This window comes from Oculina patagonica, chromosome 1 (genome assembly GCF_052425735.1).
Source record: "Oculina patagonica isolate OP01 chromosome 1, crgOcupat, whole genome shotgun sequence".
Lineage (NCBI taxonomy): Eukaryota > Metazoa > Cnidaria > Anthozoa > Scleractinia > Oculinidae > Oculina > Oculina patagonica.
In genome coordinates this window covers 47,703,846-47,731,690 of record NC_135758.1, presented here as the reverse complement: position 1 = coordinate 47,731,690, position 27,845 = coordinate 47,703,846, and the positions used below count along the sequence as shown (strand labels likewise).

The 27,845-nt window shown below is 36.9% G+C and overlaps 3 protein-coding genes across 4 annotated transcripts; 1 reads left to right on the top strand and 2 right to left on the bottom strand.

The window, feature by feature from the left end:
• Nucleotides 1-152: 152 nt before the first annotated feature.
• On the top strand, nt 153-12,781 carry LOC144651019 (T-box transcription factor TBX5-A-like). Its single transcript, XM_078510876.1, has 5 exons — nt 153-1,408; nt 4,051-4,333; nt 5,465-5,605; nt 6,039-6,100; nt 11,919-12,781. Exons 1-5 carry the CDS (start codon nt 885-887, stop codon nt 12,082-12,084), a joined length of 1,176 nt encoding a protein of 391 aa, XP_078367002.1. The 5' UTR covers nt 153-884; the 3' UTR covers nt 12,085-12,781.
• A 2,800-nt stretch (nt 12,782-15,581) lies between these two features.
• Nucleotides 15,582-19,232, bottom strand: LOC144634968 (orexin/Hypocretin receptor type 1-like). Of its 2 annotated transcripts, none has more exons than XM_078494018.1 (2): nt 18,980-19,232; nt 15,582-17,052 (listed from the first exon to the last, which is right to left on the bottom strand). In XM_078494018.1, exon 2 carries the CDS (start codon nt 17,023-17,025, stop codon nt 15,955-15,957), a length of 1,071 nt encoding a protein of 356 aa, XP_078350144.1. In that variant the 5' UTR covers nt 17,026-17,052; nt 18,980-19,232; the 3' UTR covers nt 15,582-15,954. The 2 variants fall into 2 exon arrangements, with proteins under 2 accessions (XP_078350144.1, XP_078350152.1); XM_078494026.1 differs by lacking the exon at nt 18,980-19,232 and adding an exon at nt 17,159-17,263.
• Nucleotides 19,233-19,976: 744 nt separating this feature from the next.
• Nucleotides 19,977-27,760, bottom strand: LOC144634957 (deoxyhypusine synthase-like). Its single transcript, XM_078494006.1, has 8 exons — nt 27,548-27,760; nt 25,410-25,580; nt 24,543-24,761; nt 23,122-23,208; nt 22,128-22,233; nt 21,681-21,784; nt 21,114-21,239; nt 19,977-20,548 (listed from the first exon to the last, which is right to left on the bottom strand). The coding sequence occupies exons 1-8, from the start codon at nt 27,737-27,739 to the stop codon at nt 20,471-20,473; spliced, it is 1,083 nt and encodes a 360-aa protein (XP_078350132.1). The 5' UTR covers nt 27,740-27,760; the 3' UTR covers nt 19,977-20,470.
• Between the last annotated feature and the right edge of the window lie 85 nt (nt 27,761-27,845).

Below are 27,845 nucleotides of genomic sequence, written 5' to 3'. Positions count from 1 at the left end.
TTTGCAAAAGATGATTGAGTGTGACGAAGCATTGTTTTACAACACACAAAGACCTGAGAAAAAAATTTGTCCGCACCAAATAACCAGAGTGATTATTGGCATAATACACCAAAACGTCAGATCAAATTTCTTTCCAAATATCTTTAAAGAAGTCGGTGTTTCTTTTTTCACGAAAAAATCTCTTGATTGACTACATTTGATAGGAAACAATTAAATTTTCTTGCCATTGTTGATGTCATGTTTGCGCGCAAAGTGTGCCAAGTTAGCGCGCCGTGTTTTTTCTTTATTATGAGTCTTTTTCACTTGCGCCGATGAATTACTATCATCAAAGTCATTTGCGCAAATAATTTAGCTACTTCCCTAACTTTTAAATTATTGCAACCACAGGGATTCTTTGTTGCACTCGCTTTATCCGAGCTGGATCAGCTGCGTCATAAGCCAGTTTAAAAAAGTTTTAATTGGATGGTATTAATACTAAGCGATAAGACACAAAACCCAAAAACCAAACGTTTTACACCTGCGCATACCACAGGCAAAATATTTCACGCAGATTGTCGTGCGCTAAGCCGGCCCGCCCAATCACAAGTCGTTGAATGCAGACTTTCTGAGCAATTAACGCCCAACAGCGAATTGTTAGTGTGACACCTTTCTCACTTCAAAGCAGTTTTGTATAAACTTGATGTCTCGGGGGTCAATTAAGGCGATTGTTTATATGATCAGCCAATCAATTTACACGTCTCACAAGGGCAAGCTAGTTTTCATCGTGAGCCACTGTTAACATAAACGCGGTAAAAGGTGATACATGCTAAAACCCACCAGGTCACTCACTGACTTCTGAAGTTAGCATCTCTGATAGAACGCAAGGAGAAAACGAAAGCAAAACTATGAGCTTACAGGGGGACGAGAATGACAACCTCTCGCCGAAGGCTGCAGCTTTCTCGATCGCAAGTTTGCTGACCAAAGATTTTAATGAAAATTCCAACACTCGGAAAACAAGTGAACTAAATCCGCCCTTAATGGATCACAAAGAGAAAGGAAATTGGTGGAATGGCTGCCAAAATGATCGATTAGCACAGAAGGCGAAATTCTGTGCGCTTTCAAGAAACGTTTGCGAAGACCACTCAATCCAGAACATATTGAACAGTGAACAGACGCAAAGTGAGAAATGCGGAGACGATAAAAGGCGTGGATTGGCAAGAAGTACTTCACTGGATCCTTTGCAGCAATTCGCCGCTTGTTGTGACCTGGTTAGAAATCTAGACTGTTTAAAGAACACTGCTTCATATTGTCCGCCGCAAATGAGAGTTACGGAGGTCCAGCGTGAAGTGCAAGTCGCCATGCAACAGAGCGATCTGTGGTGGAAATTTTACGCTTGCGGTACCGAAATGGTGATTACACGCACGGGAAGGTGAGAAAGATTGTTTTTTAATTCCTTCTTAGAAAAAACGAGCTGAAGACGTTTTACAGGAGTTAAAGTCAAACATGTTGAATTATGACTGCTTCAAAAGTCACTTCAAATGTTTTTGATCCACTTATCGGGAAAAACAAATCTGCTAAAATTCGTTATTATGTTTCTTGAGACACCAGCGAAAATTACACAAATTATCCGAAATGAAATGTTATTAAATTGGTAAGGAATTCCGCCACATTTTACTAAATTTTACGCCTTACCGAAAGCGCGTATACAAATTTTTCGCTCAACAACAAAAGTTTTCAAACCTTTCTTGTTGAATTTTTGTTGAATAGCAGAAACTTTAAGAGACTTAATTTTCAAACGAATGAAACTTCAGCGGTTTTGGTGTAAATTCTTTAACCGCTCTTCTGAAACAACTAACTTGCTTTGAATTAAGAACATTTATCCGACCGAAATAGACCATGGCTGTCAAGAAACGACTTTGTAAAAAGAAATTTTCACTCTTCAAATTCATTGTCGTTCAAATTGGTGTTGTCTTTGAAATGCAAACTAAAGCTAACTCGCCAGCAGAATAATTGTCTTTTTGCATTTAATTCAGTCAAGGATTATTTTCGCTGCGGGTAACTCGGTTTTCTTAATTCGTGTTCGATAATTGCACAAAACATCCGACCTTGCTAATTCCTTTCCAAAAATATGAAAAATAATATATCCGTTTAGCTCCTAAGTTGTTTTCTGATATTTCGCTTATAGCTTTCTACCAGTACGTGACGTCATATTCAAAGATACTTTTCCGTGTCCACGCGCGCTTTTCAATGTTAAGAATGCGGTCGCGTGCCACAAGAGTTTTATTTTCTAAGTTCTATAATTTCCCCAGGTGCAAATAACAAAACAAATCTCTTTTGGGTTTCTTTTAAACTGTTGATTTGCTTTCTCTGCATGTGCCTTTGATACTGGGTCCTTTCTTCTTTCACAAAACAATTGTTTTAGGCATGGAGCCGAAATTGGGACCATCAAACATTGAGTTTATTATGTGCAATTAAAATCCTATTGAAGCACTTTCTGAGCAGAAAATTTAACTTTTGCAGTACCAACTTTCGTCTCTAGCTAGACAATGACTCGTGAAGAAATTCGAACTGGGTCTGAATATATTAGTAGATAAGAATTTTTCACTTCTCTTCTCTTTGATATTTCATTGAAATCAAACGATTCGATTTTAAAAAATAAACGCCTATTGACAACAGTAGTTTCAAACTATGTTTTAGTTTTGACAAAAAAAACGTTTTTCAGCTCGTATTGTAAAAAATCACCACAGATAAGTTTTTTTTTATCGTGTAAGGTGATTTGAGACTGGGTAAATTGAGGAAGTTACAGAGTTCTGAAATGACTTGAATCTTTTAAAGATTACTATTATTAGACCCAGGTGTAGTGTTATTAAAATTCGGGTTAGTTACTTTTAATATGCAAAAAAATACCAGATATAATGAAGATAAGAATTATTCACATGTGGGCACAAAGACTTTTTTGATCGCTTATCTTTCCGAGGGCAGAATATCAGCGAAAAGTAATTCAATTGCATGTCCTCTTTGATAAATCACGTTCAAACAAAAAGTCCAAAGTCATAGCAAGAGCCGATAGTTATACAAACAGTATGCCCTGGGGTATCAAAATAAAGAGATAACCAAAAGAGTTTTGAAGAACACCTTCGACAGACTATGAGATCAGTTTGTCCATTGGCGTGATTCAGCTAGGAATGCTTATGCAAACAAACTGTACACATGTGGAACACGAAGGGTCTTGATGGGACATGTTAAGTTGAGGTGAAAGTTCTTTGTTTTTTTGAGTGTTTTATTATCAGAAAGCCTTGTTTCCCCTTGTTTTTCCCTCACTTGCGTCTGAATTTCTATATACAAACTTATACCAATAAAGCTACCCGTCATCGCAAGGAAAGTGATATTAGCAACATCGCCGCTTTGATAAGCTGTGTTTCGAGGCATGGCTTGTTTGTTCAACTTGTCGATCTGTAAATCATGAAAGCGTAGGTGGAGGGAGCTGCAGATAGCAACAAAAGCACAAAAGGAGAAAGGCATATGGATAGCGCAAAGTAAACAACCACTTAAGGGTTTAGCGCAGATTGTGTTTCCCACGTGCCCCTCTTTTTATGGGTGTGTCTCATTGTTCGCGACTCTTAAAGTAATGAACGATGTTTTGCTTCTGCTAATGAGAGGAGAGATCATTTAAACAGATGACAGCGATCGCCTAGCATGTGCTTTAGATTACTCTCCTTTAAAGCTTTGTACTTCACCCTCATTGTGTACTTAGCCTGACTTATTCGACAGTGATGGTGCGCGTGCCACGCATAGCTACTCAACCTGCACGTTAACCCCTCACGAGGGGTTTTGTCAGCGTCTTTAGATCACAGAACCTCGAGTCTCTATTGCTAGCTAGCTGTCTGTTATCAAACGGCTTCAACACAAGGCTTTCGTCATGAAAGCGCATGTTTATTTCGCAGTCACCTGCTTTTTGCCTATCGCGGTAAATACGCCTAGATTGTTTATTAAGCACAAAACCCCACAGTGCTGACATTTTATCATTTATTTCAACTTATCTGATGCTAAAGCGATTGACTTTCTTTGCAGACGGATGTTTCCAACACTGGCTCTTTCCTTCCTTGGTATGGATCCAAGGCGTTACTATTCTGTTCATGTCGACATTGTTCCTGTCGATGGGTATGCCTACACTTTTGTGAACAATATGTGGCAAGTGAACGGGATGGCGAGCGAGATGCATGCATTACCTTATATACAGTCATACCAAGCGGACGAAGTGGCCCACACTGGACTGTACTGGATGAAAAATGGCGTGGACTTCAAGAAAGTGCGCCTCACAAATCGCCGAGTTGGCCCATTCAAAGATGGCGAGGTAAATAATGCTGTTTATGATTACATCTAAAAATATCTAATCAAAGTTCAAGATTTAATTTAACTCGAAAGAAATCTGTTGTGTGTTGATATTTTCCTCACGAAAATAAATTTCTTTGTGACTCGCGGGTTTCTTGTATCCAAACACTGTTTTAAAACATAGCGCTTAGCAAGAAAGTACGAATAAAGAAAACCAGGGAATTATGGGAAGTGCTTCTAGTACGCATGTGTTGTTTAGAGCCGTAATGTCTGGCAAACGAAACACAGCAACTCACGTCGAACTTCCAGCTGTTTTTTATCTCTTAAAACCAACAGAACGAAGAGATCAAATGTTTCTAAGTTACTGTGGGTTAAGCTCGCCGCGTGCCTCAAGCCACAAGAGTTGTCATGAGGTATTAAAGGACTTTTTAGCGATAGCGAGATGGCGATTTTTGTAATTTTCAGACTGACCGAGCTCATAACTTATTCATGAAGCGCTTTCATTGTCTTTTGCGTTACCTCGTGTTTCTGCTGTTTCCTTTTATGTTAGAAAGTCAAACCTTTCAACTACAATTTTTAAACCACCGCTCGGCTAACCCGACTTCAAATAGCAATTTAAAAATTCAAAACGTTCAAGTTATGTCAAATGAATTAAGGCAAGCGAATGTGATGCATAAAAAAACCTCAAATTACAAACCGCGTACGCCAAAAATCTTTTGATGCAAATTTTCGCACCATGAAATAAAACGCGAGAAACCAAAGTAAACCAAACTTCTTGGGTAATTTTCAATTGAAACCCGCCTTATTTTCAACACGTAAAATGTTTTCGCCCCGTATGAAGCCACGATATTTCCAACTTCAGCTCGCTTAATTTTAGCGTGGCCTGCATTATGAAAGACTTGTGAAGACTAGCTACGGCGAGCAAAGTTAGTTTCTTAAAAACAAAGTTGTTTTGAGTGGATTTCATGCACACGGCAGATTTTTATAGATCTATAATAAGAGTTTCTTCTTCGCGCGAAAATTTATCTTTTTATACGATTCTGAATTAAGATTATCTCTCGATCTGCCCCTGACAAACAGGTCTACAATGAGATACTTCTTTGTAGCACTTTCCTGCTCTCCTAAGCTGTGTGCTTTAAAATTATTTTTTCAGCTTCATTTAAGTCCGAATAGAAAATACCAGCCAAGAATTCATGTCGTTGAAGAAACAGAAGAAGGTGTCAAGGTTTCGTGCTCGACGTATGTTTTTCCTGAAACAACATTCATTGCTGTAACGACATACCAAAACGAAGAGGTAAGGATAGCAAATTGATTGACTTTAGCTTTTACTTGAACGTTAGTCTAAACGATATCTTACCCCAAAAGCTGAAGACAGCTGATATCGTAAGGGTATCAGTCTCAAAGCATTCTTAGCTGTTGGTTTTGTATATCCGTACGTGTACGTTTTACAGCAATGTTTGCTAATAAAAGTTACATACCAAATATCAAATAACGAAGGAATCTTGTGGAACAAGCTGTTTTTAAAATGCAGTTAAAGTTTAACATTTTATGCCGCAACCTATTCTCACCTGAAAGGAGGGGAATACAATCCTATTTAAAACTCATAATTTCAAGTACTTTAACAATGTTTAATCCCCTAAAATAAAGTTTCAAATCGCTTCATAACTAATTTTCCTTTTGACACGATTCTTGTTTATTTGCTAACGTTTGTTGTTATTTATTTTTAGCTGATTCAAATGAAAATCGACCATAACCCCTTTGCCAAAGGATTTCGAGACAAAGGAACGAGGTAAATATTAAATTTTTTATGACTTTTTGATAAAGTTTTGTCAATGCAGGCAGCTGGAAGTGATTGACACTTGCACCTTTTAAATCTAAACATCACTGAAAAGATCGCAAACCCGACAAAGTACAAGATATGTTTGTTTTATTTTATCGAAAACCACACAAACGAGATAGCTTTTAAAGAACTTTTATATCGTAAAAATCTGAACGATCGATAAGTAAATTCTGAAATTATCACAGAACCGTAGGTTTTGAAACAATACAAAGAATAATATAATTTATTTCACAAATAACTCAAACATTCCGTTTCGGAAATACTTTCACTTAAAGTCAGATTTATACAATTTATCACTTTCTATTGATCAGCCCTACTAAGACAATTTTCACTTGCATGTTTTGCACTCTACTCAGTAATTGAAAGTTAATAAGCCATTTGCTTTTTTCGTCTGCTAAGTACTAAGCCTATCCTAGCATGAAAATTTTGTCTACGATCTTAAGTTATATTCACAAGACTGTTTTTGAGGTTTGTTTGATTTCAATTCAACTAGTATTGTAGGGTTAATACAATTCCAAACAATCTGTCTCCGAAAAATGAATGTTTTAGATTCATCAATAGCGTAAGATCGTGCAATCCAAGACATCAGCAATTTACTTAAAATCAATACCAGTACATTCCCTTGCTTTGAGAGCTACTGACAGCCACAGTTCATCAATCTCAGAATGAAACACTGTTTAGTCAAATTGAACAATTTTGTACACTTTATATTTCCAAATGATGAAAATATAATATGCTTTACACTGAATACACGTATTTCCGTGAATCTTAAACTGATACATATACAGTAATGAACATTTGCTAATTTGCTACATAATTTCAAGTTTATATGAGTGGAGGGAATATTTATCACGGCTTTTACAGAAGACTTCGACACGAGGAGTATCCATTCTCAAGGGCATACCGTGCCTTACCTTATCCGAGTTGTGCCTTCTTGCGAAATATCGATTCATTGAACGTCGATCGCAGCTAGAGCTTTCTATGAATCTACTATTGCTTTACTATCAAATATATCGATGTTTTTCTTGATTTCACTCTCACGTTTTACTTATGGACTTTTTGTTCACATCTAACTACTGCACTTTGTAACTTGAAACTAAACTGTAGTAAATTTACATATGCATTTCGAAAGCTTTGTTAAGATCCATTTGAGCTGACAATGTGACAAGCAATAACGATAAAGTACAATGCAATTTTTGAAAGAAAAGAATGATAAGAATTGTTATTCACAAAGGTATGCTTTTGTTGTGTTACGAAGAACTTAGAGCGGGAAGACTTCACGAAATATAACTTCAAAGTAAAAAAGCTTAGTTGTTTTCACCTCTTTATTATATATATCTCAGCATAAACTAAATATTTTTCGATATAAGCCACGTGGTCGTGGGTTTTCCGAGGTAGGGGTACTTTCAGTAGAAATATGGTCTCAAAAATTCACAACTCCCAGACATTGACGCGGCAATGTTTCACTCTCAAACAGTTAAGATAGACCGAAAGACTAATGACTGAGATTTACACATTGCAGAAGCAAAAGTTAGTAAGAACTGCCACCGGAATGTTGAATTATCATAACAGGGCCATTTGTTTTGAAATTAACTGAACCACCTTAGAGTAGCGTAGACGAAGCGTTTCCTTAGCTGATGGAGTTAGTTACACACCCTTACCTTGTTTGAAATCGCTTAGATTTCGGAACGTTTCCGAGAGCTTTTAAATGATACACTAGTTATTCCCTGGACTGCCAATCAATGCTAGCATAATGCGATATAGGGTTAGCTCACAAGTGTGTCCATTCAAGGTAACAGAATACTCCAAGTCAATAATAGTGTTTTTGCTCTCTAGACACAAAGCAGGATAATTAATCACCCCTATTTGTGCCAAACGCATTAAAAAGATATGTCAAGGCATTAGAAACGGCGGAGGCTAATTTGATTTAGCTATGTGCCCTCGGGTCGTTCGGGCGGTTAACTTCACTAGTACGAAATCTGAACACTGTTTCTTCTCATTCGTACGCTGTATCAAACAGAACTATTGTTTGATTTACTTAATAGTGTACTTAGAATGCTTAGTTATTGTTGTGATTCTAAAGGAAAGCCACACAAGCCTATATACAGGAACATTCGAAGTTCTTTCGCCGTCTAGTGCGCATTCATTATTGAATCTATTGAAATATACTCACTTACTGCCACGTGGGTAATTGTCCTCGCCTAACGTGCGTGAAACTGCTTTTTGTGAAAGAATAGTAATTAACATATTTGTGGTTTTTACTGACATCAAATTTAGGGATAAATTCAAAAAGCCGAGGTTTAACCTAAAAAGGGTTTGCACACTATCAAATTCAACGCCTGGATAAGTTATGCACTGAAAATCTTGTATTGTAAGGAAAATCGTATTACTGAATTGTCACTTAAGGTGCTCACGCTTTGAATAAAGCCATAGATTTAAAACTTAAGACAGTATCATATACAGTGTTTTCATGTGCGCGATTATAACATGATTTCGAATGATGCAACTAAGCTTTGCTAGAACTGATTTCGTGTAAAAAATAAAATAAAATAAAAACTGCTAAATTTGTATAAATTTGGTTATGCATTTATTGGGATGACGATTTTATTGACGCTGTCTTCTCTGTGCATGTATGAAATTACGATCAGCTTGTTAAAATTTTGACATTTTTTAGGATTAAGATTTATTTACATGCTTGCTTAACTTTTAGTTAAAGCCGTATTCAGAAAGTCTCCGTTAAAGTTACTTCTACTATGAAAGTTTTGACAAAAGATTTTTTTGTAGTCGCCTCGTGTCGCGTGCCGACTTTACTCCATTATATTCCTTTTGCTTTAACAAACAAAGGAAAATTAAGCAAAATGCTTTGCTTTACAGAATGTTCCTGTGAATGAGGAACAAATACACGAAACATCAAAAACATCAGAAATTCCCAGTTCCCGTTGTAAGCTGAAAGAATTTTGAAAATTAGATTTGTGACAAAAATTCGTTTTCATTCTACTAAATTATATCTTTTTGATTTCATCTACACTTCGGGGAAATTTCTAGAATCATTATTATGTACACACAACACATAGCTCCCTTCAGACTTGATTATAATTATCAAAAAGTTAAATTCAAGAGAGTTAAGGATTTAATTTGTTCAATATAATAAACTCTTATTATTTGACCCTCGTGTCGCGTGCCACGCCGCAGAATTAGCCAATTAGAACACAGCTCAAGCTGTTAATGACCCATCCAACATTACATAATATACAAGAATTAAACCTACGAGCCTCTCCATCTATTTTGTGGGAAAAGATAAGACTGGAAGCACTAGGCAACAATTCAAACAGACCTAAAAGGAAAAGGGTGGTGCTAAATTTAGTAGCAACTCCCTTTACTGTATGAACGTGTTTCTAAGAAAACAGTTTTTATGTAGATAGAAGTTCACAACGATCACACAAATTCTTAAAACTTTCCAAAAAGAAACATTGTTTTTAAAAAGACAATGGCAAGCCTAAAAAATGGATTGTAGCTCAAATTTTTTAAAGCTCACTCTTCCAATTGGCTGTATCAAATATTTCCTCAGCTCATATTAGCCATCAAGTTCTATGAGTGTTTGGGATAATTGGCACATTCTAATTGAGATACTTTAGAGTTCAATCTTTGAAAAAATAAGGCTCACTTTACACATGTACTCAAGCTTGACAATAGGCTTTTTGATTCTATTTTTATTAATATCATCCATAGTACACATCCATTTGGTAACTAACTTGTTACTTCATGTTCTACTTACAAACGAAAATTAATTTTTTAAATAAGCTTTTGATATCAAGTATCAAACTGTATACATATTTCAGTTAAATTCAAGCAAAGATTAATCAATTTCTGTCATACTTTATTGCTCTGTGTCGATATATAAAGCATTAAACTAGGTGCTGTAATCATAAATGAAGATCACTTTTTATTCATCCAAAGTACTTTCCATACCGTTGACACCAGCAAAAAAACTCGTGTTATCAGAGAATCGAACGTACTCACCAAACCAATTTAACAGAAACATTAAGAACAAGAGATTTGTTTTTCATTTTTTAAATTTATTAATCAAAATGTGATGGCTCGTGCCACTAACGCCCCTAAAGACCCCCTGCAGTGAACACAAATTTTACTCTTCACATCTGGAATAAAAATGCCGGTGTTTGTCTTAACCTGAAAACGATAAACCAACTGAAACTGTTCTCTTATAGATGTCTCAAAAAAAAAAAATCGTAACACCTGGAAGTCTTCCATCTTGGAACTTTCTCGTAACTAAAGCCGTGCATTTGCTGAAATTTTCTTTGTTTAGTTTCTTCTTGAAGACAAAGGTTTAGGTTAAGTCCGCGTGTTACACACCGAAAACTCATTTATAGTTATAATTATCAAGAATTTAGAATGTGTGCGTGCTTCATCTTACTTAGAGATGAAATGCCTGCGTGAGGTATATTTGATGTATTGCTCTCAATCTAACACATGGCTTCAGACTAATTAACTGTAAAATTGTTTAAAGTAAAGCTAACAAGTGCAAAACACTATGAAAATTTTGAAATGTGAAATTCTGACATTTCCTTCTAAAGGGGTGACTGTATTGTATTCAGCGACCTCTGTTTAAAATCTGAAAAATGTTTGACCATTAATTGGAGAGCTTTCGATAATTTAACACTGTGATACAAAAGTTTGTATTTTATATACAAACTTGTTACAAACTAAAAAGTTTAAATCGCATTTGTTGCAGTTTTAGCAAAAGCACACCACGTTTACTTATGAAAGATATGTTGTTTTCTGTTTGTTTACCCTCGTGTCGCGTGCCACTAAAACAACTAATTAAAGTTAATTTTCCGTAAAATACCTCGCAGCAAGACTCCTACTGGAGTGAGTATCACTATTGTAGCATGAACGTGCGCCATGTTTGAGCGCCCAGCTGAGCTACTGTTCGTTATTATTCCCACTACATTTGCGCATGTGTTGGCACGTGTATCTTATCTTGAAGGCTGTTCCTCCTCAAATCACTTCATGTAAAAAGATGTCGAACCTTTTTGTCTCTAATTCCATAGTGGTTTAATGATAATGTCCACTTAAGAGCAATTAAACTTTATAGGAAAAAAAATGGGAGATGACACCAAAAGTTGATACTGTAGGTCACTCAATTTAGATGTTGCACTGAACAGTGACCTGATATTTGGGTTAAATTTTCAGCAAATGTAGCAGCATAGCTCAATAATTTAAAAGAATATTTCTTTGATTAAACCTCCTTGACTCTGCGTTGTGGTCAAAGAAAGGAATTTCGTGAGGCGTCCATATTTTATTTTTGTTTGGTTACTGAGGTGGGGTTACTTCCCCAAAAATGCAATAGAAATATAAGGATTGTCTAAACACATACAGAAGTACAAAACTTGACAAATACAACACTTGAAAAGGACGAAAGAATTCATATATGAACTGCGTATAGTCAAGAATAATTCTTGCAATTGTGTCTCGGAATTTTTACGCAACTGTAAAGATGCCTAAAAAATTAGACTTGAACTCATAAACTAACGAAGTTCCTTTAAAGTAGTACATCTTTGTAAGATCTTTGAAAGAAAGTAATAGAGAATAAGTTAAACTAATAAACGATCAATATTCTATTCAAATAGAAAAGGTAAAAATGTTTGGGACGGTTAGAATCAACAATATTGAAAGTGAGTTTCTTCAAGTTTCGAAATTCAAGCTTTCAAGTGCATAGTAATTATTTCTTTTTCTTTTTTTATTCCAGACGCAGATATCTCCCTTATGACCAGAGAGAAGATGCGTCGGATAGTTCCCAGTCTTCTTTGAACGGGCTTTGCTTCTCGACGACAAGAAATGTTGAGAGAACAGCGGACTCCACACACGTTCCTCTTCCACTTCATTTAAAACTACACGATTTGTCACAATACTAAGAGTGGCTGGCTTCTTGGAAGATATCAGCGGATAATGTTCTGTTCAGAACGCCGATAAATGAAGCTTCTCATCGAATAAACTAGTTCAAAGTCGAGATATGCGAGAGTGTAACTCTAATTAAGAGACTGAGGTTAAAATGCCGTCTCAGTGTGACTATGAACTGAAAGGAAAGTTTAGAATAACAGATTACAGGAAATAAGAGCTTTTGAATTAAAAAAAAAAACAGAAACGAAAGAAAAAACTTAAAAGAGAGCTTAGCTCGAATATGATTAATTATCGGGTATCTACGCTAGTTTAAATGTTTTGTTGAGTAAAATATTTTGTAAATATGTGTTTTTCATCAAAATAGTTCAGTTTCAGTTGTTCATATTATTCAATACATAACAAAATGAATAGTTATTTTGTAGTGAATAATTATTAAGCCCGCCCGGTTTTGTATAAAGCTTAGCTGCGGGTAATGTTGTAAATGTGTCCAGAGGTACCGTAGCTTCTGATAAAGTTTTATGGAGTGGTCGAGTCTAGCCGAGAAGAAAAAGAGTTGTGTAAATCGAAAGTAATAGCTTACAAAAAAAACACATTCACTTTTTTAGCTGTCTTTACAGTGTCCCAAAAGCAAATTCGTTTGTTTAATTCTGACTTTTTAATTCTTAATGTAAGTAGTTTAACTTTACGCAAATATGAATTAATAAAACTGAAACTGTACATGTAAAGATTGTCGGTTTAATTGCACTGAGGAATGACGATTTTCTCCAGCGAGAGCTTCAGTTAGGACCATTAATGTCGTACCCTGGCCAGGAAATCCCAGGACTCTGCAATTCTTTCCAGTTCCACGCTTCCCTCTGCATGACAATGTACAATACTGTTTTAAGCTAAGGATTATATAGCGACGCTTTCTGGGACCTGCACAAAACCCTTGTCATTCTGTATTTAGTACCACGCTTCTCTGTGTGTACATGACTTACATGATGACGTGTAGAAAACTGTGAGAAAATAATAACAAACTAGGTATTATAACGGCTTCTTCGGCACTACGAAAGCCTGGTCACTCTTTACTAACTTCTACACTCCTTTTTGTGTGCAACTATAGTCAGAATACTTAAAATAGAAACAAAACTGAACTGCTGATCAGGAAAGAATAAGCACGATGATCTTTCTATTTATATCAATTAACTCACAGCTGCCCGCTCCCAATTTATGTTCCAGTGTAGTTCAGTTAACTGCTGAGGGGGAGGTCACGAGAAAATCGAGAAGTTTAGTGGTAAGGCCCATGTTACATGAGGCAATTTTCCTTGCAACTTGCAAGGCAACAAACGTTGCATTGCCGGTGCTTGCCAAAAATATTGACGCATTAAACACCATTTTTTGCAAACTGCAATACAGCAAAATGTTGCGTTGTGAAAATTACAACTATCCTCGATTGCTTTCGTAGACAAGTTGTTAGGTGCGACATGTCAATCAAAACTTGTTATGCAATTTTGTTAAAATGAACCAATCAGAGAGCGTCTTTCGCTCATGGGATATTTAAAGATGGCGGGCTGAAAATTGCGAAAAAAAGCGAACGTCTGACTCCCTCCGGAACTTGCAATGTTTTTCAATCATCATCGACGAATATTATCGCACCTTTTGCTAAAATATTTTGCCAATTTCGACAGCAAAGAAAATTCACTAAATTAGCCTTCGGTACCACCTAAAATTAACTTTGAAATCCTTAATTTCTCCGGGCCAAATTTGCGTAGACGTCAAGAAATTCGTTACGGAAAAGTCACTGCAGTCAATTTATCTAACTCAGACTAAAGCTGGTGTATTTGTGCAAAGTTTTAATTATGTGTTTCCATCCGGTCTGTTGGGAGGGGTGGGGGCGTTTATGACCGAATTATTGCCCATTATATTTATTACTTAATAACAAGACTAGCTGGTCTTACAACTGGAAAAACTACAAGCATTGGGGTTATAATTTGGAATTCGGTTCGACCAGGATTTTATAGTATCATGAGAGTTGACGATAAATTACAGGAACCCAGTATTCAATACATGAACCGGGGAAAAATCCACGAATTGTCTCGAGCTAAATACAATATTAAAGTGTCAAATTGTTGATTAATTCACAAAGGATATCTATCTTAACCGGATCGCCGCGTCGACGTTAGTATGTTTTTCTCCGCCGTGAGTAATTAAAAGTAGTGTTTTCAGTAACCATTAGGTCAAAATCATTGAAACTCTTAATCTACTGAATATTTTATTTCAAAAGTGCCGAAAGACGAGCTGAGTTAAATTCATTAAAACGAGACTGAAATGCTTCCGCTGTCTCATTTGGAGGACCGATAACACTTACGGAAAGTGAATTCTCCTGCATATGCATTTGTATTATGAACTTCTTCCGGAAAAATATTCAAGGAAATAGAAAGAATCAAGTTTCATCATAAAAAAAGGCAGATCCAGTAATTTGCAGGGGTTTTTTCTTGGACATATTTAATATTTTGTTTAATTTCTTGATTTTTTTTCTTCGGCGGTTGTGATATAAACACACCCACGCAATCAAAAAGCGAGATCATTTTATGAAAAAAGAAATTATAAATGGTTTCCAGCTGGTACACGGAGCTTCATAAACTTCTAACGGAACTGACTTATTCGTCACAACGGCAGCTTTTTCATGCAAATTGCAAAATACGATGGCTAAAAGCTAAGGAAATTGTACTGAAGGACTTCAGAATAGCGTCTCGTGTTTCCCGATAAAAGGTGGTTGTTCAGCGCGGTAAATTCGGGTAAATTAAAGTAACATTCATGACATCCAAAATAATTAAAAGTATTACCTTACGAGGTTGTTACTACATGGTGAGACAAATTGTCAGAAATTATTTGATCAAAATATATTAATAATATCGTCATTTCATAACAAGTCAATAGACGAATTAAACAAACGCGGCTGGAAATGTGTTGCTGTTTTCGGTTTTATTTACGAAAATCTTCCTTAGGGCGAGTTTGCAAGACAAATGATAAATACATTTCAGTCACAATTCTATTTTTCCCCTTTTCTAGAGAATGAGCTAAATAATGTTCTTCTAATTCTTCGCTTCCTCCACTTGTGGTAAAGTGCAATTAAGTTTTTGTTATGGAAAATAGCAAACATGTCATCGTAAAATAGTCGCGGTCGACAGTTCGACACCGATCCTCAAATTACTTTCTAACTTTAGTTACCTTCGTAAGGGGAAACGCTAACATGACTTATGGTGTGTCATCACAGACACCCTAATTAAGCTGCGTGTATTTTTTAGCAGCTGAATTCAGTTAATCTCTGCCTGTAACACACAGCCAGCTTAGCTCGCCGTTTTCAAGAAAGATGCAAGGAAAGAGGTGCAAGAACAAGTTAAATTATTCAAAACAATGAGGGATTTAAAAACAACTGATTGCAAACCTTCGCGTGCTTGGTTTACTCCACACGCGTTTTCCTTGTAGTTATAATATAATGTAGTTATAATAATCTCTTTTGAAGCTCAAATAAAGCCTATATTCTGATAAATTTATTGTTTCATCACCTTAATACAGCATGTACATCACTTAAACATATTACTAAACAAAAGTTTTAAGCTGGCTTAAAAATTATTGAAAGCGATCTTTGCAAGCAGTACTACCAATATACAAAGTAAAATTAAACTTTATACAATTGTAAATCAATTTTTAATTTTTTTTATATATTTTTTGAAATCTTATCTTGGCGGCTTTAATTTGTAGATTTCTAGCCGATTTAAAACTGTACATTCTTTCGTTTATTCAATCAAAATATACAGCAAACAAAGAACCTAACATGCATTTAGTTTTCTTTCTTTTTTTTTTCTTCTTTCTTTCTTTCAGTAAACGTTGTGCATTCGAATTTATTTTCTACAGAGAACAATTTTTGAAAATGCCTTGGCGTAAAAACTGTTCATTGTTCCGTAACACAAAGGGTGCAGAGCCCCAGGAAGGCAAATTAAAATAAACACATACTTTATCAAAAGGGCATGATACCGAAATTGATACGTTTTAATGTTATAAATCCTTGTCCACAAAAACATGGCTTGATATGGAAAATAACAAACCACAAATACAAGAATAAGCACGAATATCATCTTAATTAAATCTCTTTCCAGATCTAAGTTTTCGGGCCTGCTACCTCTGCGGTTTTTCTCCTCAGTCAGCGGTTGTCTCTGTTCTCTGAAGCGAGCAGCTTCATCTGCCTTTCTTGCCAAGTCTTGGAGTTCGATTTGGTCTTCAGCTTCGATAATGCACGAAGACGGGACCATAGAGTTTCGAGCCTGTACTGTTTTCTCTACAATTCGCTTTCTTAAATTCCACGCCACTGCTCCGTAAGACGCCAACATTATAACATAAGGCACGGCATAATTTAGGATAAATTTGATCAGGACATATGCGTCGTTGCTTGCGACAGGGAGTTCCTTGCATCGGCCATCTTCAAACTTGAGCCCTATGAACACGGGGAAAGAGATGGCCAGTGACACCAACCACACCCCAAAAATCGCCAGAAGTTTTATCCTGGTTGAAAGCAATCGTGAAATCGGGTCAGCCATGACTCTGTAGCGATAGAAAGCTATCGCGGACAGTGAGTATGTCACCACTAGGATTGCGAGGACTTGAAAAGGGTTTACACTGCACCTGGCATGAGCGAGTAAACTGTTGTTTTCTAAGTTCGTTTGCATGACTGCCAAACATACGCTGCTCAAGATTTCTGCTAAAGCCATGTTTGCGACGAGATAATACGAGAAAGGCTTCCGGGAAGGTATGCTCCACACAGCATAACAAACCATCGAGTTGCCGACCACACTGGCCAAGATTATCACCGAGAAAAGAACAAGGCGAAAAATGCGAAGACCTTTAGATTCTTCGTACTGTTCCACACCAACGGGAGCCGTTTCATTTGTGATGGTACTATTGTTAAACAAGTTCATTTTGTCCTTCTTTAGATGGCAAGTCACCTATATTTAAGTTTAAAACAGTTCGTTAGAACACAACAGGCGTCTTTGCCACTTAAAAATTCTGTTGTGATGCCTGAAGCTATATTTCATAAATAAAATACCCTACCCAATTTGCATTCGATCAGTTAAGTGCTTTTCAACTGAAGTATAGCTGACGTACTATACTGATAACCAATTTAATACTGATTAATTATTTACAGTCCGGAAAGATCGCATAAAAAGTCAGTTAAACTTATAATATTACAAACGTTGCGTGCATTAAAGAAATAACCACTCCTGGATCAACGCCTAAAGTGGTGGAATTAATTCTGGCAGGTGTAACTTGAAATTCGGGCGCCAATACGTAATTTCGCTGGACATTTTCAAGCAACAATTAATTACCATTTTGTCACCGACAACATCAGATAAAACCAAAAGAAAATAAAACTCGTAATAATGAATCAATAATGATTTAATCTTCACAGCGTGAGTAAAGTTTACTGACAATTCACTAATCATGTTTTCATTGCCAGTGATGTATTTGGTTTAGTTTTTGAAGGAACTAATAACAACTCTTAATAATGATATGCCTATCTGATTCGACAGCGAGAAAAATGTTTGCAATAACACTATTCAAACCACGTCTATATAATTTCAAACTGAAACGGTTTATAAAGCGATAATGAATTTAACATGCATTTTAGTTGAAACTCCAAGGAATCAGTCAATTTAAAAATTCCTTCTGTTTAGGGACCTCAAATCATGAAATGTCGATCTTTTCTTTTGGGAAGGTGATTGAATTTCGCCCAGGTCACCATGGCGACATGAACGTCACAGGAAAACATCCAAGTTCCGCGCAGAAGAAGTCAACCTTGAAAATAACTTCCTGTCCAAAGAAAGCGTTTTTCATTTTTTAAATTGAAAAACAGTCGCTGAAAGGATAGTTGTATTTATTATTAATACACGAAATATTCAATAGTTGTGGGGAAAATTGTTGCAACTGATGGTTTTACGTTTTTTAAATGGTAACCAGGAACTTGCTCGCTTTGCAATCCTTTTTAAAACGCCGACTTGCTCTGCTAATTTCCCCCCTTACATTTCCAATATTGTTATAGCCTGTTGCTTATTTAAAAATAGGGAGAGGAAAATGTGTAGTTGAAATAAAATCTATCTGTGAATCTAAAAGATGTAAATTCTATTTTAGTGAGGCTTAGCCTGCGTGGCCGGCGTTCAAAGGGGAAGGAGAAGGGGAGTTCGAGCGCGAAGCGCGAGGTGCGAGAACTAGAAGAGAGCGCGAAGCGCGATCGGGGAAGGGGGAACACCTTGCGCTTCGCGCTCGAACTCCCCTTTGAACGCCGGCCACGCAGGCTAAGTGAGGCTGAGCGCCATTCGTTTTCTTTGAGGAGAGTGAACGGGTGGCTGTACACTGGCTAGACAAAGAAAATAATATATCCACAAACACGGGGCAAAAAACAACTGTAATTTCTTTGTCTAAAAATACAGGCCGTGGCAATTAATCTGCAAAACCAAAACGCCTCGAACCCTGAACGTGCTGCAAAGTTGGAATTAATTCATAACCTGCGTGGTCTAAAAGGCTTGTGTCATTTCACACTGTTATGCTCTCATATCAAGTTCAGGCGGTATTAAAGTCTTTAACCAAAATGTAAAACCACTCACAAAAACCTATTCACCAAAAGCTTTCTTGACCAATTGCAATCGTCCAACGTGTGTTATAGATAAGCGATATTTTATCAGGTTAGCGATTCATTGTACAATACATAATACTGAATTCGAACAACAACAAAATACGGACAGCAAGAAAAATGCTAATGCAGGCAAATAAAAAGCTTTGCGGAAGGGTTCCTCTCCCGCTTTCAAGTTATTAGCTGGGCTATTCAGTGTAAACATGGCCAAAGAGTATAGCAATATTTAACTGCAAGTAGCTTACCTGAGGGATTTGGTCAGGAGAACTTTGTAAAAGCAGTCCAGTTGGATTTGCGATCTAGGTAACTGTTCTTCGTGACAGGAATGTTTAGGGCATGAGTTCAACAATACATTACGTGGATAATGCACAACAAGTGGTCATCTGCTCAGATGATAAACACAAAACGATCTCGCGAAACTAATTAATCACATGTCATGTCATCACCTCAGCCAATGACAACTACTTTACACTTGACGGACTTGTGTTATAGCTTTTCTCATAACTCTACCCTGAGATACGACACAAATTTAATATAAAATACGAAGGACAAGAATTCGAAGCGATATTAAGCTCCTTGTTCCTTCGTTAATTGATAAAAATCAGAAACCCATAAGGGTTTTCAACTCTCATGAGTTTCTGTAAAACTTAAATTACACAGATGCTATCATTTTTAACATCTTCTCGATCCCAGCTCCATCACATTCAGAACAGATTGTTTTCCCTCTCGATTTGTAAAATTCTTAATTTTTTCAAGTTCTAACATTGAGTAATATTCATCTTTAAACGAGCTTGTCTACGAACAAATTTTTAATCAAGAATGTTTACCACAGAACAGAAACCTGTCTAAATACACATATCATTTATTGACTTGTATACGTCATTAAAAAGGTGAAATTTTAAACGGCAGAAGAGATCTTCCTGGTTAAATGCAGCATTTGGGGAAGAGACCTCTAAAATTTAAAGTTCCACAGGATTTAAACTCCAAAGTTGATCAATTACGCAAGCACTTTATTTATACCTGGAAACGTATGAAATAAATAAATACTGTATACGAATATGAATATAATAAATGAACTGCAGGCAAAAGAATGATTAAGATTTCTTGAGATATGTCGCGCCATGGGCTCAACTCCCAGTAGCTTCATAGTTCAGTGGAAATTCAAAATCTAAATTGCAAAACAATAATGATGTATTTTATGTTTGCTTTGAACTAATAAAACAAGAACGACTACCAACAATGCCAATTCTTATCGGAGGATTTTATTAGCAAGTTCCGATAAAACATTTTACAAGATTTAACAGGCTGTACGCAATACCATCAGTGCTACTTTAAATTTTCAAAAATTCATCGAATATTAAGGTGGCACTGGCCGCACTGTGAAATTACGATTTATCCTTCGCGGCATTTCTTGTTAATTGCACCAAGAACCTAAGGTTTGCATATATTGCTGTCACAGTGGTTTTGTCAAATTCTTGTCACATACAAGATCATGTGTATATTAAAATTTCGTATAAAAACGTTTCTGACTGCATGCTTTTATTAACACTTTAATGCGTAGATTTGAAATGACAGCATGTGGATGTCCCTTGTACATATTTAAAAATGTCCTTCATCTATCTTGTCCCCGGCTAATCCAAGTCCAGCCATCTTGAAACACTTGATTGACAAACGATAAAGGAACACTTTCTAGAGGCGACTATTTGCGCTAAGAAAAGGGCTTCGTTGCTTACTTTCTAGCTGTTTATTTTGAAATTCCGCGCAAAGGTCTCGGCTACCAGGAGCGGAAAAACAAGAGAGGCATCAGCGTACACCTAAAACATAAACAACTATGTCAGCATCGGTGCGGAATGGTTCAGTTCACTTTTTTGTCTGATTATCAACCTGTCCGTAATTGCGAGTCTGTGTTCAGACCAAAGTCAAAGCGACTGGTTTTTCTGAGAGAGTGGGTCGGAGGGGTGGGACCGGGGGGGGAGAGATGTTGTTGTGGGATAACATTAGCCAGTTTGCGAACTTGTCTCGATAATGAACTGACCATAACCACTGACCATCTTGGGCGTTTGTGTTGCTTTATCCCCGTACTCGAACAACACTGAAAAGGAGATGGGGTACTAAAAGGCTGATACGTTTCAATTATCAGGATTGTAGCCCGTATAAGCTAATATTTGAATCACTACTTACCTTATTGTTACTTATTTTCGCGGGACTTAATTTTTGCGATTTTCGCGATTTTCAAAAAATCGCGAAATCGCGAAATTAAGTTCCCGCGAAAATAAGTAACAATAAGGTATTCACAGTTTTTTTTTCTTGCCAACACATTTCATGAAGAAACTTTGTAAGTTCTTATGTTTCTACTTTGTATTGTTTTACATTCCTCACCTTTACTGGTGAAGCGGTCATTTTGATTTTTCCCCAGGACACAGCCTCATCAGGTCTTGCTCCCGAGTCACTGCCATCAAATTCCTGCCCAGTGTTCACAAACACGGAGAAATCGGCTCCATTACGCTATGAAAACAAACAAACAAACAATCAATCAGGGTAGGGTAGGTGGTGGGTAGGTAGAGTTGGGAGTAGAGTAGGGTAGGGAAGGGTAGGGAGGGGGTTGGGTAGAGTAGGGTAGGGTAGGGTAGGGAGGGGGTTGGGTAGAGTAGGGTAGGGAAGGGTAGGGAGGGGTTGGGTAGAGTAGGGTAGGGAAGGGTAGGGAGGGGGTTGGGTAGAGTAGGGTAGGGAAGGGTAGGGAGGGGTTGGGTAGAGTAGGGTAGGGAAGGGTAGGGAGGGGGTTGGGAGTAGAGTAGGGTAGGGAAGGGTAGGGAGGGGTTGGGTAGAGTAGGGTAGGGTAAAGGAGGTAAGCTCATGAGGGACAGTAAAGTTCAAGATCTCACAGCACCATTAACATACATGAAATACTTTCTTTTTAAACTACAATTTTTAGGAATCAGTACTTACCATTAAGTTGGCATTACATATATGATGTTTTATAAGACCTCCTCCTATAATTATCATTCCAGTATGTTTAGCATACACTGATATATTGTTCATTTTTCTAATATCTGAAATGAAAAAGGAAAAAAATATATTTCAAGAAACCTCTATCACACTACCAGCACTGCACACAATTAAACAACAATTGAAAGTAAAGACTATGCATGCAGTCTAGCTTCTGAACTATAGTGTACACATTACGATGCAAACAAGAAGACATTGTGCTTTCTCTTTGAATTGGTATATTCTGATGAATACCAATCCAATGTTTCTCAGCCATATCACGCGTCAGTATGATGAATACTCTCAGTATGGTGATGGATATATCACATTTATTTATCAGTCAAAAAAAAAAAAAAAAAAAAAAAAAAAAAAAAAATAAAATTTAAAATTGGTGATGGATATATTTACCTTCTACAATATCAATTACTAAACCAGGATTCTTGTAAGAATGAAAGTATAATGTATCCCCCAGTGCACCATCAGTAAGGGCAGGACTAAATATGGGAATGTTATTCTGTTGAGAAAACGGGAACAGTCAATGAAGACATTAGTTCCAACACAAAAGACGGGGCTTAGTGGGGGTGAGGTGGGCAAAGGGTCATTTAACTAGCCCAAGACAGAATCAAATTGAGAGAAGTCATCAACAGCCCATGCTCCACCCAGGACTAAGGGCCTGAGTGAGTATGTGAGAGTGTCTTAAACTAGCTAATAAAAAGAAATTATTTTTTACAGCACCATATTGTCTGATGAACTACTACAATTTTAGCATAACTGCCTTCCTCTGTGTTCTAAAGGGAGGGTTGTCTGTTACTAACAACTGGAAGTAGTATATCCAGTGGGTGCTGAAGAGTGAAAGCCACACCTGGGACAGAGCAAACCAAAGCACAGACCCATGTAAGGTGGAGGACAGAGTGAGAGTGGAAAGAATCCATGAAGATGGTGATGATAATGATGACGAGGAGGAGAAGAAGGATGATAATGTAATAAGCAAGTTTGAAAGTACATTAGAATCCTGATTTCTTGAGCCTCCAAGGGAAAAGAAAATTGGTTCAGAAAAGAAATCAGGGAGTTTGAGAAATCGGAGGTAAATTGAAGTGTTAGACTGAGGGAAGGGAGACAACTTTTGGTTCAAGATATCCTGTTGGGGATTGCCCAGTGCATTCTGCAAGAAAAAGGGTGTTCTTTATACTATGTAGTAAATCCTTTATTGACCAAGCTTGTTCAGTGAAGGTGGCTGGACATTGGCCCTGTTTTCTTTTCCTGTGTGATTTATAGTCCTAGGCTGTGTCTCAGTCCATAAATACAGAAAAAAAACTTGACGAATATGCAGCCATCTTCACCCCTCAGGTGGTCAATAACCAAATATATCTCACTGGTCAACAGAATATTAATAAATTCATACCTTATAGGCCCAGTAGCAAACTGAGTCAGGGTGATTTATTTCTTTTCCTAACCTTGCAATAACTTGAGATGGAGTCCACTTTATTCCCTGACAATAAACAGAATACATGCAGTAAGCCACACAAACTTGCATTTTAGTAGATTATCCTAATCTTGGAAATGAAGCATGATTATCACTGCTCTGACCAACAGCTCTAAAAATAAAATTATTTGCTTGCCTGGGGCAGTTGCATGCCATTCTTAGTTTATTTTTTTACAGTTTGTCAGCATACAACTTGCATAGTAAGCATGAAAAGTTACTTGTCCAGCAAGAAAAACCACTTGACGCTTGTTTTAAGCCCAGCCCTACTAGCGAAACAAGAAGACCTGGTGCTTGATGTCTACTGCTCCCATTATGTTGCCTACTACAGCTGTACATGTGTACTACTTCTAATCAATAGCGGATCCAGACCTTCAGCTAAGTGAGGGGCCCAATCATCCAGGGCCTGGGATAAGGAGGGGGCCCACTCTCGAAAATAATTTTTCTCGGCCCTTAGGGCCTCTATTTGCCCAAAAAATAAGGCAGGGGCCCAGGTCCCCTGGGCCCCTCCCCTAGATCTGCCACTGCTACTTGATGAGAAGATGTTATATTTTTATGTTTTTATATTCTTACCTTACCCTTTAACCCCTAAGAGTGCCAATTGGCACATAGTGCCATAAATTGGTCAATATTTGTCCAATTTATTTAAATTTTTGACACCACACTTGTCTCAAAAAATCTGCATGTTGAAAGCATAAAATTGTACCTCCCCCCTATTTGTAACGTGATTGACCACCCCAATAACTTTTGCAACTTTTTTGCCTGACACATAAGTGACATGCAACATCATTACTGAAATTTACCAGTAAACTGAGAGCTGCACAATAAGCTATAGTTTAGGGGTATACCTACTATATACTACCGGTATATACAATTTTTTAAATCTTTTTATTTTTAATGTTTCAACCAACTTCTTTCAAAACTGTAACTTCTTTCTTATTTGTTCAAGCGTTTTATGAAATTTTCTGATCAAGAACTTTCAAATGGTGTATCATATATGGATATCAGGTTTATATTTTTTAATTTACGAAAAAAAGGCCATTTGCTTTAGGGGGTAAAGGGTTAAACTTGAGTTTGGAAAATTAAATAACTAACTACATTGAGAGTTTAGATTTATTAATCCCCAAGTGTGGTCCAGATTATATTTTTCGTTAAAAATTTTATGTCCATGTCTAACAAAGAGGTAAGAAGGAAGTTTAGACAATCATCCACATGTACTAGAGGATATAATGTCTTGTTTACATAAGCCTTTGAATTCTCACAACTAAGTTTTGAGAATATGGCTAGGTTAAAGCTTATTTAGAAACTTTCCTTTGTAATAAAAGATCGCAGATTTTAGGTACCTGTGTTTTTTGCTCTTCCAGCATTTTATCCCAAACAGGTAGAATCCACTCCTCTAATCTACAGTAATTATTGTTTGGTACAAGCAAGTTACCAATTCTGTTGATTCCCTTTTTTCTCAGTTCAGCACCGCGTAACGAAAAATCACCAAGATACGAAGGAGCCATACATTTTATAAGGTCCTCTTCAATACCTCCAGCTGTTGTAGCTATACAGTCAACCTGAAAGATTCACTTAGATGTTAAATCTCAATCGCTTATGACCGTTTGCATCAGCACATGTGCGAGTAATGATGACAATATAAGTGGAAATGCTGTTATTACTCACACGAGCTGATACCAGGCTGATACTGAAAACGTGCATTTGATTTTGCATATTTTAGCAGATAAAGGACTACACTTTTCGGCTGTGTATAGTAAAATTATCAGCTAGGTCCCGAAATTGAAATAAATATTCACTTCAATCTAAATCAAGGCCATTTTTCAACCTTCGTTCGATGCCAATCAGTAGTGGTCATTATATTGTTGATTTCGCGTTTCTAGATAAATCGAGGGAAAAGTTGCTACACTCTTAGAAAACTAGAAATGTTTATGAACAAATTGATTTTAAAATTGTCGGTGTTCGATGCGAATGAAATATTTGACAGGGGCTCAAAAAATGCCTATTTTCTACGTTGTGGCGGGTCCCGAAGGGGCCAAATATTTGATGGCTCCTAACGCAGCCTAAAAATCATTTTGAATCAAATCAAATCTGTTTTAGTTCCAGCATCAGTAAAGTCTTTCAGTTGCCAGAGTCTCTCTTTCTGTTTTAAAGAAAGACAGCCTCTTAAATATTAAATATAACCTTAACAGCATAATTTGCTTACCTACCATATTATTCTTGACCAGGTATTTAATTGTTTCACGTACACCACTTGAAATCATATTAGATGTAAATCCTAAGAATATCGTACAGTTGTCGATTGGTCGCTGACCAGGATCAAGATAATTACTATTTATACCATCTTCAGGTTCTGGAAGAGGCTCTAACTTCTTTTTTATCTAAATGATACAACAAAAAAGGGAAAAAAAACTAAATGATAAGATTACTACAAAACTGACAAGCACTTTGCTGTGCAGCAAGCTTGTTCCCCAGATTGACTGCACAGCAAATCAATCTGTAATAATTAAAAAACTCATTAATAATTCATAAAGAAAATACAAAAGAAATTAATGTTTAATGAGTGTCTTTATATCTGATAAAGACACGGCTAAACTTTACGTCCAATTTTCTAGGTCAAAATAACCCCAAATCTAAATATTAGTACAAGAATGAGTTGATCTACATCAGAAGATTTTTAAGCCGTTCAATAAATTCGCAGTTCGTGTTTTATCAAGTCTAAAACACTCGACTGCGCCTCGTGTTTTAAACTTGATAAAACACTGCTGCTCATTTATTAAACATTACTTAAAAATAATTTCATTTATTCTGTCAAAACAGTCTGTGTGTCATTATTATCATCGTCATCGTCATCATCATTATTATCATTCTTCCCCTTCATGCCAGCTGCATAAGGCCATGGTATCTGTGCACAGTCTACATTTTTATATATACCCGTATGTTATGGTTCTTTTTTACCATTGATACAATTTGGTGTTTCCTTTGTTTTGGTTTATGGTAATATACGATAATGAATATAAAACAAAAGAAAATACCAGATTGTCATCATCATCATTTAATCATTTTCCTGGTGGAAAATTGGGCTGAAGGCCCTCTGCCTCCAGGCTGTTCTATCTTCTGCAGCCGATGCTGCCTCTGCCTAGGTTCATGATCCATTCTCCTTCAGCCCCTTTTCCACTGTTCTTCTCCATGTCTCACCCATTTGAGGGCGATTTGTGTATGTGAGTGGTAATCCTTATCAAACAAATACTAATTTGTACCAAAGATAAAACTGAACCAAAACACATACTTGCTTAAAAATGCCCTGATTCACAAGTTAAAGTCTGATTCAAGTCTTATCAGCATGTGTACAACCTAACAGTTGATATATTTTCTGATTTAACCAAAGCACCTGGGGCCAAAGCAAAAGGTACTCCATATAATGGACAACACCAGGAAGCCCTGCTCAATAGGTGTACCTTTCTCAGGCTAGAGGCATATAAAAGGAGGGGGGTAAGGGGGATCTGAAAACCGCAAGACCGCACAGAAATACGCAATAAACTGCAAACCGTATCAAAATTTTTCCAAAATACTGAAACCGCAGTTTCAAATGACCAACAAGATCTGGTCTGAAATGTTATCAAATCAACGCATCGTTGGATAAAACAGAAACACTTCAAGTATTTACTGGAAGAGGCTGCAAATACAAACCACAGGGCAAATTTGCTTAATAACAAACCCTGATTGTGTAAGCCGATACGCTGTAAAACAAACACTTGGCTCAAGCTTGTTTAAATGAAGCAAAACAACCAAATGTAAAAAGTGGAAACCGACTGTCGCAACCTAGAATTTGTAGTATCCGCACATTGCGTAGTCTTGTAAAACCGCGATACAGCAGGTTTAATAAAAATTACTGCAAAAACTGCACGAAAAATGAAGCAAAACTGCATCACCGCAAACCCTTACGCCCCCCTCTAAAAGGGTAGGAATTTGATGAGTGAGAGTATAGAAAAGGTAGGGAAACTGTTATAATTTTAAAGGGTCATATAAAATATCTTAAACTTTAAGATATTTTATGTGACCCTTTAATTGCACCAAATGGATCAAGTGAGCCCTTGGACAGTTGCACCTAAAATTAACTCTTATGTGTTTACTTTGTAAACCTCTTCCCCTCCTCCACCCCCTCAGTTCCCCATACACCATCAACCCTCTCCACCTGTAAACCGAATGTTATTTTGAATAACTTTGTTGTTCTCTCGGTCAGTCTTGATTATAATCTCAAAAATGTTTAATTACGGGCAGAAAGACAGCTGCTGCTTTCACCTGAACCAGATCTTACCCTCGCCCGTACTATAAGCTAAAGTTTTACCATTTTGTTAATTTCTGCTACTGCTTTTCCAAAGTTGCTGGCCTGAAATCCTGTGGTTCTGTACGACTCTAGTAATGCGTGATAATCTACTCCATTACTGAAGTCATAACCTTTCACTTCCTCGGACCCTGGAGGCATTGGTTCACTTGTTGCTAGAATTGCATCCTTCACTAACTGCGGTACTTCGGCCATCTTTCGATAAATTTTTCCACGTTGTTTGGAGACTAAATTGTGAATTACATGAAGTACCTAGTAAATAATGGCGCCAGAGATCCCCCCCCCAGACCCTTCTCTGTTT